At 44.3% G+C, this 12,448-nt stretch overlaps 1 protein-coding gene across 4 annotated transcripts in view; it reads left to right on the top strand.

Moving 5' to 3' along the window:
- The window catches only part of cdk19 (cyclin dependent kinase 19), a 74,306-nt gene that overhangs the window by 43,372 nt on the left and 18,486 nt on the right, over positions 1-12,448 (top strand). For all 4 annotated transcript variants that reach the window (XM_015354017.2, XM_015354024.2, XM_006626173.3 and 1 more), the window contains 4 exons: positions 4,425-4,568; positions 10,807-10,876; positions 11,073-11,145; positions 11,736-11,833. In XM_015354017.2, coding sequence (XP_015209503.1) covers positions 4,425-4,568; positions 10,807-10,876; positions 11,073-11,145; positions 11,736-11,833 — 385 coding nt within the window. The remainder of the gene's footprint in view (positions 1-4,424; positions 4,569-10,806; positions 10,877-11,072; positions 11,146-11,735; positions 11,834-12,448) is intronic.

The following is a 12,448-nucleotide window of genomic DNA, read 5'->3' as shown; positions in this document are numbered from 1 at the left end:
TCACATTGTTTACACAGTGATCACACGTCCCTGAAACACAGAATCCAAAGATGTCCTCTGTGTCAATCCAATGTGTATGCCTTTGCGTTTAATGCACTTGGATCGTATTTTGCAGTGGAGTTTGAAATTGGTATATACCCTGTACCAGTGCTGACGTTTCAGAATCGCCCTCATTCAGGTGTGTTAGCAGAAATGTAACCAACTGAACCTTCCCATGAGGAAAGAAAACACTTTTGGGCTTGATGGATAAATTGTCTTTGCCACCTGTGTCTGTTTATCTTGTATCGATCACCTGATAAGAGCTGTTTGACAGAGGAAAGGGAGCCAGCTCTTAATAATCTAAGGAAAGGTGGAATAACCTTCTTTATCCTGAAGTTACTGTCTGAACCATCAAACAGATCAATTCAAAGTATCAGTTAGCACCAGTACCTCAGAGCTCAGCTGGAACAAAAACTGCAAACACAGTAGTTCCCCATGATCAGGGTTGGGAACCACTGTTCTAGACCAAAGAGACTCCTTTCCTGATTTTCGCTTCCTGTTATTTCTGCCTCTTGCACCTACAGTTGTGTAGGTGTCAAATCGTATGTTTCTGTGAATCCAAGTGAAAAGAAGGAGAAGCAGAGTCTGCGTGGTGCAAACTTGAACTTGACATCTTCCGTCTAAATTTAATGCACAATTACTGTTTGCAGTTTAGTAGATATTCAGGTTAGTAAAACAGTGAACATGATGTGTGCAAAAGTTTGGGCACTCTTATCATTACGTGGTAACGCCTCCATTGACAGAAACGCCAGCTCCCAAACGCTTCCTGAAGGCAAGTCTTTCGGTTTTTGCCTAGTTCAGAAATATTTTTAGGTCTTCTTGCATGTCTTGCATGTTTGAGGTCTCTCCACAGATTTTCAGTAATATTGAAGTCTGGGGACTATACAGGCCATTCCAAAACCTTCATCCTGTTGAGTACCTCATGGTTGGCTTTGAGGTATGTTTCTGAATGTCGTCTTGCTGAAATATCCACCCGCTTTTCAGCTTCAGTTTCTTCACTGACTCCAGGATATGAGCTTATTAGCTTTAGTTTAATCCATTTTTTCCAATATTTCCTGTGCCACTGGCTGCCACACAGACAAAAGCAAAATAGATCCACCCCCGTGCTTAACAGGTGGCAAGGTGTTTTTTTCTTCAAATGCTTCTAAATGTATCTGCCATGGTTGTGGCCAGAAAGTTCAGTCTCTGTTTCATCAGCCCACAGCACTTTGTTCTAAAACCTTTCCAGCTTCTCAAGGTTTTGTTTTGCATACTCCTGACGTTGACCTTTGTGATGGAGTCGTAGGAAAGGTTTCCTTCTGTCGGCTGTCCCAGGCGGATCATTTGTGTGTGAGGAATGCTGTACTAAGCCAGCAGCTATATCAACCTGCAGCTCACAGCTGGCATCCCACCTTTGAAAAATACAAATAAATACTAATCGGCCATTAAAATTTGCAGAACAATGTCATTGACATCACCAGACACCTGTTTGCTGCACTTTGCCAGATGTTTTGCCAGGCTTTAACTGCAGCCTCTTTAAGTTGCTGCTTGTTGGTGGGGCTTCCTGTCTTCAGTCTCCTTCTGAACAAATGAAAAGCATGCTCAGTTGGATTCAGATCTGGTGATTGACTTGGCCAGTTTAAAAAGTTCCCACTTTTTCTGTCCCGTGCGGTATGTTTCGGCACATTGTCCTGCTGCATAATGAACTGCCGCCCAATAAGTCTTCTGCCATTCCTTCTTACAAGATCTGTTTATCCCTGAATTCATCTTCAGTTAAGTCGCCAGTAAAGACCAGTGAGCCTGTCCTGGAGTCAGACATACATGTATACATGTCCAAGCCATGATACTCCCTTCAGCATGGTTTACTGAAGAAGTGGGGTGCTTATGGTTATTGGCTGTTCCTGTTGTTCTCCACTCCTTAGCCTTTCCATCACTTTGATAGATGTTTCTTCTGTCCATAAGACCTTATTCCAGAACTCCTGTGGCTCATCTCTGTATTTTTATTTTTGCAAATGCCACTCGAGCTCTTCTGTTGTTCCTGCTGCTGATGAGGGGCCGACACCTTGCAGTTCAGCCTCTGAGGCTTTCTTGGTGAAGTCTTCTCTGGATTGTGGTACTCGAGATTTGCACCCCCACACTCTGGAGATCGTTTGATTTCACTAAAATAAATTGTGGGGGGTTTTCTTAACACTTAACAGTAGATATATTTTTCTGTCATTCACTTTATTTGTCTTTTTGTCCTGTTCTCAGTCTGTTCTTGACTCCTCCAGTTCTTTCGTTTTTTCTGAAGAACATTCCAGACTTGTTGATCTTGTAATGCCAAGAGCCTTGATTTTTCTGATGGTCCATTTCTTTCCTCTCATTTTGAAAATGGCCTTCTGTTCTGTCATAGTGAGATCTCTGGTCTTCGTGTTGGGTTTTGTTGGCTAATTTAAGTTAAAGACCTCAACCGTGCCTAGATCTTCACAGCTCTTTTGTGTGTGTGAAACATATAAGATAAGATCACTTTATTGGCCCTATACAATTTCTTGTATTAGGAATTTGTCTTTTCACATACCCCAGCTTGCTCTCCAGGAGACAGACAGACAGGGAGAGAGAAGCTGGGGGTCAGAGCGCAGGGTCAGCCATTTATACGGCACCCCTGGAGCAGCTGGGGTGAAGGGCCTTGCTCAGGGGCCCAACGCAGTAGGATTCCTCTGCCAGCCACGGGATACGAACCGGTAACCTTCCAGCCACAGACGCAGATCCTTAGCGACAGAGCCACCGCTCCGCCCCACTACATACGGCGTGTAACACCCAAGTAACACATACTTCTGCTCATCTGTGTCAATTAACTTATATCATGTAGTCTGCATGAGCTGCATGGTGTCCTGTTGTTTGTAATTATTCTTATGTTCTTAATTTCTGAAAATGTGATATCATTGGTCAGGGTGAATATTTTTGTGAGGACAAATTCCTAAGTAAATTCCAGGTTTTTCAGTCGTAAATGGAGATGTTAACAACCCACGGAACCCCAGGACATAATTGACCATGCCTTGTGATACATACCCAAGTGAAAATGACATGTCCTCACACATACTGTATAGACACATAACCACAGAACTAAGCATTTTGTTTAATCAGGATTCTGGTAGCAATTCATCTTCAGTAGCTTTTAGCTATGGATTTCCCAAAATCTAAAAAACAAGAAAAGCAAGTCAGACCTGAAATTAGCTGATCAAAGGCGCATAGCCATAAGCATTGTAACCATGATCAAAACCTATAAAATAAAAACTGCAGAAACACATTTCTACATTTTTGTCTGGCTACCAAGTCTGACATCAGCTAACAAATATGTTATGCATCTCAAATGTTTCAGGTGTTTAAACAAACTACTTCTCAATTTAAACATGGGTTGTTTGAGTTAAAGTGCATAAGGCATTGCAAGGTGCAAATTATACAACAAATTAATGCTATGTAATTGTGCTTTTATTATGCCATATGAAAAAATAAACATTTTAGTGCTTAACAGAATTATTTCTGAAGGCGGTTTTGTTATTAATTTTGTATTTTGTTTTGAGGAAAAATGATACTTGCTCCAGTGCTTACTCTCACTGGAACAAGGTCTCAGTACGATGCCTTATGGTCCACAGCCCCAGTGTCATGATTGGCTTGGTCTCTTAGTTTTCGTTGGCTTGTTTTCATCAGTGCTTGCTGTGCAAGTCATCGGCTACTTTGACTCATCTTATGTCACCTATGTTGAAAGACTAGTCAGATGAAGCTGTGGGGTATATCTCTTAATTATCACACTGGAGAAAACACATTTGTCGGCCACCCTGCTGGGCTTGCTTTTCCAAATCTAATTTCTGTTGTAACCTGTTAAAAAATATCATATTTTAATCCACAATGTGGAGTCAACTTAATGATATTCATCCTGGTCACATACAATAATTAAAATTCCGAATTGTACACCTCTTGAAATTCTTTTTTTAATATATGAGCCCTTGAACAATAGTCAAATGCCATATTCTTTAAAAATAATGAAGTACTTAATAGAATAGTTTTTATTAATAATATTCATATTGACTACCGCTCTTATTTAGAGTGATTTGCATACAAATGCAGGTGCCCATTTATACAGCTGTATTTACTGGATCGGTCTAGACAGTAGTATGTTGCTCACTGCTGTAGCAACAGTGTCCTCACCTGGGATTTGAGCTTGTGTTCCTCATCAAGAGTCTGGAGCCCAAACCACAGCACCACACTGCTGCCCACCGTTCTGTATAAATGCAGAAGAGATTTTGGTTCATAAGTTTCGCTCAAATCTTTTTTTGTACCCTTCAGAATTATACATATATTGCCTCTTTTGATTCTTTTATCGAATTGCTTTGATGAACATTTGTTTTTTACACTTTTTTCTTTTCTAGACATTTGGGCCATCGGTTGCATCTTCGCCGAGCTTCTAACATCGGAGCCGATCTTTCACTGTCGTCAGGAGGACATCAAGACCAGCAACCCCTTTCACCACGATCAGCTGGACAGGATATTCAGTGTAATGGGCTTTCCTGCAGGTAGACACAATACATTTACATATCAGCTTCTAAAGAAGTAAGACTTTCATGTTTTTCACACGTGACCTGCATTCCTACAGGTTCTTAGCTTTACAAACATCCTGTGTTTACCTCACTTCAATTCTGTGTCGTGTTTGTGTGTCAATACACCTTCATCTCACAACACTGATATATTGGTCATGAGGGAGCTCCTTGTCAAAGTTTATACAACTAATTTACACAGCCTTGTTGATGAAAATGTCTTGACAGGTAAGTAATCTGAGACCTGAAGATGACTTTCATAATATTTCCAGTCTTAGAATATTCATAAAATTATGTAACATAGGTATGCATCTTTTCTACTATATGCAACTTTAATGGCAATTGAAAAAGACGGCTCAGATGTCAAGTGTTAAGTGGACAGTGTCAAAAGAAATTCAACCACCTTACAGTCTTCTACTAAAAACTCTTTAGGAGAGCCCAAAGACCCGTACGTTTCTGGCCTAAGGAAGGTGGAGGCCTGATCAAGGAAAGCAGTCAAAACCCAGGGAAGATCTCTTCAGTCACAGATCCTTTGTCGAGTGTTTTATTCAGTTCCTTCAGTTCCACAATGTCTAAGCTTGTCTCTAATCGGAACCCGAACAACAATTAACTGGGTGATGAAAGCCGTCATGCAAACGCTGAAAAGCCACTGCGTACAGGAATTTCTGCTATATCTCCATGGCCTCATCATAGATCTGGAATGAGGAGGTGATCCTGTGTGACTTCAAGGACGCTGCAGTTGTGACAGTTTTTCACGAAGGAGATAAATCCATCTGTGGGAATTACAGAGGGATCTTTCGGCTGTCTGCTGCCATCAAGTTCATTACAAAACTTCTCCTGAATCACTGCTCTTGCTCTCCCAGAATCCCAGGGTGATTTCAGACCCCCGAAGGGAGAGGCCCCTTTTACACTCTCAGCTCCTAGGAAATGTCAGGAAACACACTGTCGCCTCTAGTTAGCATTGTTTGACATGACAGAGGCACCTCTCTCTGTGAATGAGTGAATTCCTCTGGAGGGTCCTTCTGAAGTATGGATGTCCTCCAAGCATTCATCAGCACATTCCAACAGCTTCATCATGTGTGTGCAGCAGTTCTCAGGAGTAATCTCAGCACTGCGAGCATGTCAGCTTTTTTTTTCAAGTTTTAAATGGTCCATCTTGATCTTTAAGCCCATTTCCGGGATCCGAGCTCTTTCCGCACTAAGGGGAGACAGCACGGTCCTTTTCACCTCCTCGTCGGTCTGTATTGTTGTAACACAACCAGGCACTAGAGTATTAGCTTAACGTAACTCCTTTTCACCCAAATCACTGTGTTCACTCAAATCGCTTCAGCGCAGGTCTTTTTTCCCAGCTCTCACCTTCCAGGCTGTTCCAGTTCACAGGCAGGTGTCCCCGGCAAACAGCACCTGCATCTCGGACACAACGGCAGCCCGGGTTGTTGTTTTATAATAATAATAATAATAATTGCTTACACTTATATAGCGCTTTTCTGGACACTCCACTCAAAGCGCTTTACAGGTAATGGGGACTCCCCTCCACCACCACCAATGTGCAGCATCCACCTGGATGATGCGACGGCAGCCATAGTGCGCCAGAACGCTCACCACACATCAGCTATCAGTGGGGAGGAGAGCAGAGTAATGTAGCCAATTCATAGAGGGGGATTATTAGGAGGCCATGATTAGTAAGGGCCAATTGGAAATTTGGCCAGGACACCGGGGTTACACCCCTACTCTTTTCGAGAAGCGCCCTGGGATTTTTTAATGACCACAGAGAGTCAGGACCTCGGTTTTACGTCTCATCCGAAGGACGGCGCCTGTTTACAGTATAGTGTCCCCATCACTATACTGGGGCATTAGGACCCACATGGACCACAGGGTGAGCGCCCCCTACTGCCCCACTAACACCTCTTCCAGCAGCAACCTTAGTCTTTCCCAGGAGGTCTCCCATCCAGGTACTGACCAGGCTCACACCTGCTTAGCTTCAGTGGGTTGCCAGTTGTGAGTTGCAGGGTGATATGGCTGCTGGCGTTTTCCAGCTCTCGCAGTCAGGGACCCCCCCACCTGCCCCCCGGGGCTCAGCCGGTGCCATCTGGGGGGAAGTTATGCTTGCCACCTGGCCGAGAGACACCCCACTCCTCCAGGTGCCCCACTGAGCCTGGCAACTGAGTGACCCTGCAGCCCTGCCTGTCCCTTGGTAAAGCCTAAGCAGTATTTTCTCAAGCATCCCTCATTCACCTGCAAGCCAATCCAGTCCGTGACTAATAAGATCACTTTATTAACCCTTTACAATTTCTTGTATTAGGAATTTGTCTTTTCACAGACCCCAGCCTGCTCTCCCTGAGACACACAGACAGGGGGAGAGAAGCTGGGGGTCAGAGCGCAGGGTCAGACATTTATACGGCCCCCCTGGAGCAGCTGGGGTGAAGGGCCTTGCTCAGGGGCCCAAGGGAGTAGGATTCCTCTGCCGGCCGCGGGACACGAACCGGCAGCCTTCCAGCCACAGAGCCACCGCTCCGCCCGCCCCCATCCCTCTGGATTTCTCACTCTCCCTTCTTCCAGGCCGGAGCCCAGACGCAGGCTGACACTGTTTTCCTCGTGGCGATTCATATTAGGCTCTTAATTAGCCCAGAGGAGTAGCTAATTCCAGGCAGGGCCTATCCTGACATGTGGCACTTCCTTCACGTGGAATTTCACTCCCTGAGGGCTGATGGCTCAGTCAATTGAGCGCTGCCCCATTCCGCAGGCAGTCTTGTCCAATTGACAGGGAGCTTCCTCTCACTGCCTCACACTGGCCTGCGGGTCCTTCAGTTTTTCAGATGAGAAACACGTTGCCTCAGTGCACCGTACAGTACGTCCCTTTGTAACCGTGCTTTGAACACAGAGGGTCTCCCGTCAAGTCTGGGTTGTGCCGTATGGGAGACCTCAAACACATTGAGAAGTTACTCGTGATGAGTTTAATTGCTTCCCATCTGCTTTTTAAATAGCTTGGTACACATGGGTTTTTAAAATAGCTATGTTTTGTCAAGTGAGATACAAACTGTGTTCTCCGTCTAACCAATATGGGTTTGCCACTGCTCTGGGTGGTTCGGTTCCATCTCAAAAGGTAGTTTAACTTCAGGTGGTTTAAAGACAGTAATTGAGGAGCTTTGGTGCTGAAAGTCCCCCCTCTGGTTTTACTCTGTTGAACAGTTGTTGTTTTTTTTCTGGGTTATTTGTATTTTTCTAATAAAAGATAAAATAATTTTGAGGTTTTTGTCAAGCGATATAAAGCCATATATTTTCAGGACAGTCACAGAAGAAAAAAACAAGTTTAATTGTGAAAATTCTTTCGGACCACTGTGACAGAGGAGAGTATACCCACCGGGGCAGATCGCCAGTAATCGGTCTTAAAATGGGGACCTGGAGCTGTTAGGGCACTGCTGTTACTGTGGGGTTTGGTAGGCTGGGGCTTCAGGAGAATCATTTTGACATCTGATGGTTGTTTTTGAAGGTTTTAAAGAGACTGATACATGCAGGTTAAGTGCCCAAATTTGCATGTGGGAGAAGCACAGCACTGTGCCGTCTTGTTAAATAGAGAAATTGTGAGATCTACAGAGAGAAGCAGTCAACCAGCAACAGCGGTCTCTGGCTAAGGCTCCCGGCTAGGAGATTAACAGCTCGGCTCTCAGTACCTGATTGATTGATTAGTTGATTGATTGATTTGTTTGTTGGACATCGTATTCCGGGAATAAGATGAAGTTTTGGAGTTGTAAGGGTCTTTGATGGTTTTGGAGAGAGGTGACGAGCGCAGTCGCTTGGTAACATCAATCTCTGGTTAGTGCGCCCAGTTAGGAGATTGAACAGCTGGCCCTGTGTTGTGAGGGCAGAAGGGTTAGTTTGAAACATGGCTGGATAGGTTAGGTGGTTGAAGGGAGAAGCACGGTTGGCTTGAATACCTTGAATATCTCCCAAGTCACCACCCGGGAAGCGGGTTTGCTCCATGTGGTTAACGAAGGGAAAACTGGGAGGGGAGGATTAACTCTCTGAGCGTGGGTTAACTCCAAGGGCTGGAGGCTCTGGTCTTGCCCTCTCCCATCGGCAACGGAGCACACTGGTCAGGGAACAGCAGGCCTAACTGCTGTTGTGTCAGGGACACTGGTTTGGATTCTGGTTAGCGTCCCTGGCCCGACAGGATCAGCAGTAAGGCTGAGTGTAAAGGTTAAATGGCAAAGGTTGTGAATGGTTGAGTGTGGCTTTAGGGTGGAGGGAGAGGGTTACGGGTTTTGGGATGCCAGAGCTTTGCGACTCTGAAGCTGACTGTGGAAGGCTGGCTGCTTTATGCTCAGAGACACATACAGGTGGTGTACCACTCCTGTGAGAGTGTTGGTATTCTTCAGCACATGAATCAAACTGAATTCTAGGCGCCCAGTGTTTCTGGGTCAGTGTCTGCCTCTCACAAAGCTGCCTTGATCTGGATAAGCTAGTAGTGGAATAACTGAGTCTCCCGCTGCTTATCTTTATATTTACATTAAGGAGAGATAAGAGGTGGGAACTGGAGCAAAGTGAAGGATCTAAATTTGTTTTAGTGTTACTGACATGAGTGCAGAGTTTTATGAATGAGGAAGATTCATAGAAGCAATGACATGTTCTGCCAGTTTTAACAATGTTGGGGATGTACCTGTCCAGAAATACTTTAAAGAATTCTACCTCTACCTGGTAGCCATCAGTTCCTTTTTATTTCCCATTTTACTTAGTGAACACTGGTAATGTAACTCTTTCACCGTTGTAAACCACCTCAGCCTTATGCTTGAGATTTGGCTTGGTTAGGTAGTACTGTGTTGGTAAGAAGAAAGTTTGTGTTGTCGTGTTTGGTTTCAGGTCCAGGTTTGTGCAAATCAGCGCAGAGTGATTTGAAAACACTGTAACGCGAGGTTATTTTTCAAGACCTGAGAGAATTAGTGGAGAGACTGAGCTTTAATGCCCCTGTCTGTTTACAGGGGTCCCAGACACCTGAGAACAAAAGCGCAGGCTGACCTCCTTAGAGCTGCAGGGAGGGGACACACACTGGGGTTACTGGGGAAAGGAGTTCCAGGGTCGCCCACTCTAACCACAGAGCATCACCCTGCCACATGTCTGGAGGGGAGGCAGTGCACACTGTGATATCGTCAATTTATTATGGATCTGGTGTCAGATTTCCTGCTAAATCCCCTTAATGACAAGCGAAGCAGATTTGTTTTTAACGGACTTGCAAGTAATCGTCCCATCTTATCGCCAAATTCAAACGTCCTTCGTCTCCGTGTTGTTAGCATAACTCCCGCCCACTCAGTTATTCTGTTATTAAGTTCTGATTTTGCCTGAAAGTTATTTTTGTGATTGGCAATGGAGGGAGACCGGGCAAACAGCTCTCATATTTTCAGGGTGTGTGTAGTTGCTTTTCGGGTGGTTAAATATGGGATGGTAGCACCTCTTAAATCATCCTTGGTGATCTCCCACAGCAGAGGGGGCGAACATTCAGAATCTGAAAATTCTCGGATGTTAGTCCATTTTTATTGACTAAAGTGTGAGTTTAATTCCTCATTTTTTAATAGAGATGTGCCGCATGGCCTTACCTGGAATCTCGTTAACAGAGATTTGAGAACTGGTGACAGTGGTTGTTATTACTAGTTGTAAAAATAATAATGAGAAGAGTCAATCATAATTCCGCACACTTTTTTCACGGCTCTCTTCTCGCCAGTCCACTCAAAGCGCCGTACAGGTCGGTGCTGCAGGGTGGACACACACACGCACCCCGTGGCAGAACACATGACCTCTGATTTCTGTTCGTTTTCACGGTGCCGGTGTTGCCTCTCTCAGGTCGTGTTTGCAGTGTCTACTCCCCTCAGCTCATGTAACCACTGTAAGGAAGGCGTTAGGAAACATTCCAGGTCACGAGTGAAAATAACACTCAAGGTGTAAACCGAAGAAGGCTCCACAGACAAAACGTTGTGTTTTCTGTTTTCTCTTTCCAGCAGAGAATAAGCCTTTATTTGTTCCTTTGCAGCCTACGCATGCTGATGCAGCTACCTGCTTGAAGTTATTGTACTGATTTGTATTGCATTTCTTCTACCTTTGTAAGGTTACTTGCTAAGCAAAAAATAAAAATTGTAAGGATATGGTTAATTTCTACATGTGTACTGTGTTTCAGAAGGCGCTTCTTACTGAAATATAATGTATTAGTTTGTCTTTTTTTCGTCCATAGATAAAGATTGGGAAGATATTAGAAAAATGCCAGAATACCCCACACTTCAGAAAGACTTCAGGAGAACAACGTGAGTAGGGTCAAAGAAATACAGCACGTCTCGCATCCAGCATTTTTCAGTGATGCGCCTCCCTTTGACCTCTGCTTCGCGTAGGCAGTTTGGTTCGGCTTACTCTTCATTTCATAGTGGTAGTTCAAATTCATTTGAAATTCATATCTCCTTTTTGTTGCCTCTTTTGATCTTTTTTAATCTTGACTTTTTTCAGGTATGCAAACAGCAGCCTTATCAAATACATGGAAAAACATAAAGTGAAACCCGACAGCAAGGTCTTCTTGCTGGTAAGTATCTCTTGAATAACCTCAAAAGGCTTTGCTGCAGCTTTTCAGAAGAAGGAAACACCTCTGTACCGAAGTATACACTCTAAAAGCTTTGATTTCTGTGCCCTGTGGCGCTGGAACTATATAAGTAAGGCATAACTAGCCAGTTCTGTCCAGAACAAGGGCAAAGTGTGGAAGGCTACTTTTGGGACATATGGCAGCAGCCCAGAGCTTGTCCTGGGCGCTTGGAGCACAAGGCAGCGTCTTCAGCCTGGCCAGAATGCCAGGCCGTCGCAGAACACGCACACACGCTTTAGAGACACATGCACGGCTTTGAGAGGTGGGAGGAAAGCAGCGAATCTGTCTGGGGAGCGACATGCAAACTCCACACACAAGGTGCCCGTATCCGTAATCGAACCCAGGTTCGCAGAGCTATGAGGCAACAGCAGAGACTGACACGCAACCGTGCTGCCACATAATGTGCACCTTTAGGCGTTAAGTTCTGCCTTTCAAATGTGGTTTCTGTGTAGGTCCTGGATGAATTAGGACGAAACCTGGAATTGCCTGAAGCTGTTTTCTTTATGTTAATTTTCAATGATTTGTTATTTCAGCTGCAGAAACTCCTTACTATGGATCCAACGAAAAGGATCACTTCAGAGCAGGCTCTGCAGGATCCTTATTTCCTCGAGGATCCCTTGCCTACATCTGAGTATGTACAGCACCTCACTTCTCCTTCCCACAGCTGTATTCTGTGCAGCTAAATCCCACCTGGAGGGTTCGGGTTAGGATTTTCACTCGCTTATCAGCATGCATATTGCCATTTCAAGAGCATTATATTTGTAATATTTACACACAAATATTGTAAATGAGATAGATGTGATCAGACACGGGCTGTCTTGCCTTTTCTTGATTTGCTTTCTGGTTGTTCGCACACCATGATTAGATGAGAGGGGGTGTTATCTTGCTCTGCGATGCGTGTTATCTGTCCACGACTTCTGTGGACCGGGAAAGGATGGAAACTCTCACAACCAGTGTCATGCAAGTCCAGTATTCATTATCAGATGGATTCTTCAGCATCTAGTTGCTAATTTAAAAGGTACTCGCAGGCATTTTTGAGCTTGAATGCTTTGCAACCTTTGAAAAAAAATATATCATCCATCCTGCATTTGTGTTTTTACCAAAGTCCTGGATAATCTACTGCTAACAGAAAACCAACAAAGTCTCTGACGCCAGTCCTAGGATTTTATCTTGTTTTTGGCCTTCTGCTTCTTTGTTAAAAAGTACAGAAGATTAAAGGGCTGCTCATTTCTTTAAAGAGCCAAAC

Source organism: Lepisosteus oculatus, chromosome 2 (assembly GCF_040954835.1).
Source record: "Lepisosteus oculatus isolate fLepOcu1 chromosome 2, fLepOcu1.hap2, whole genome shotgun sequence".
NCBI classification, from domain to species: domain Eukaryota; kingdom Metazoa; phylum Chordata; class Actinopteri; order Semionotiformes; family Lepisosteidae; genus Lepisosteus; species Lepisosteus oculatus.
The sequence above is the reverse complement of the archived record's forward strand: the minus strand, read 5'-3'. Positions and strand labels throughout refer to the sequence as shown.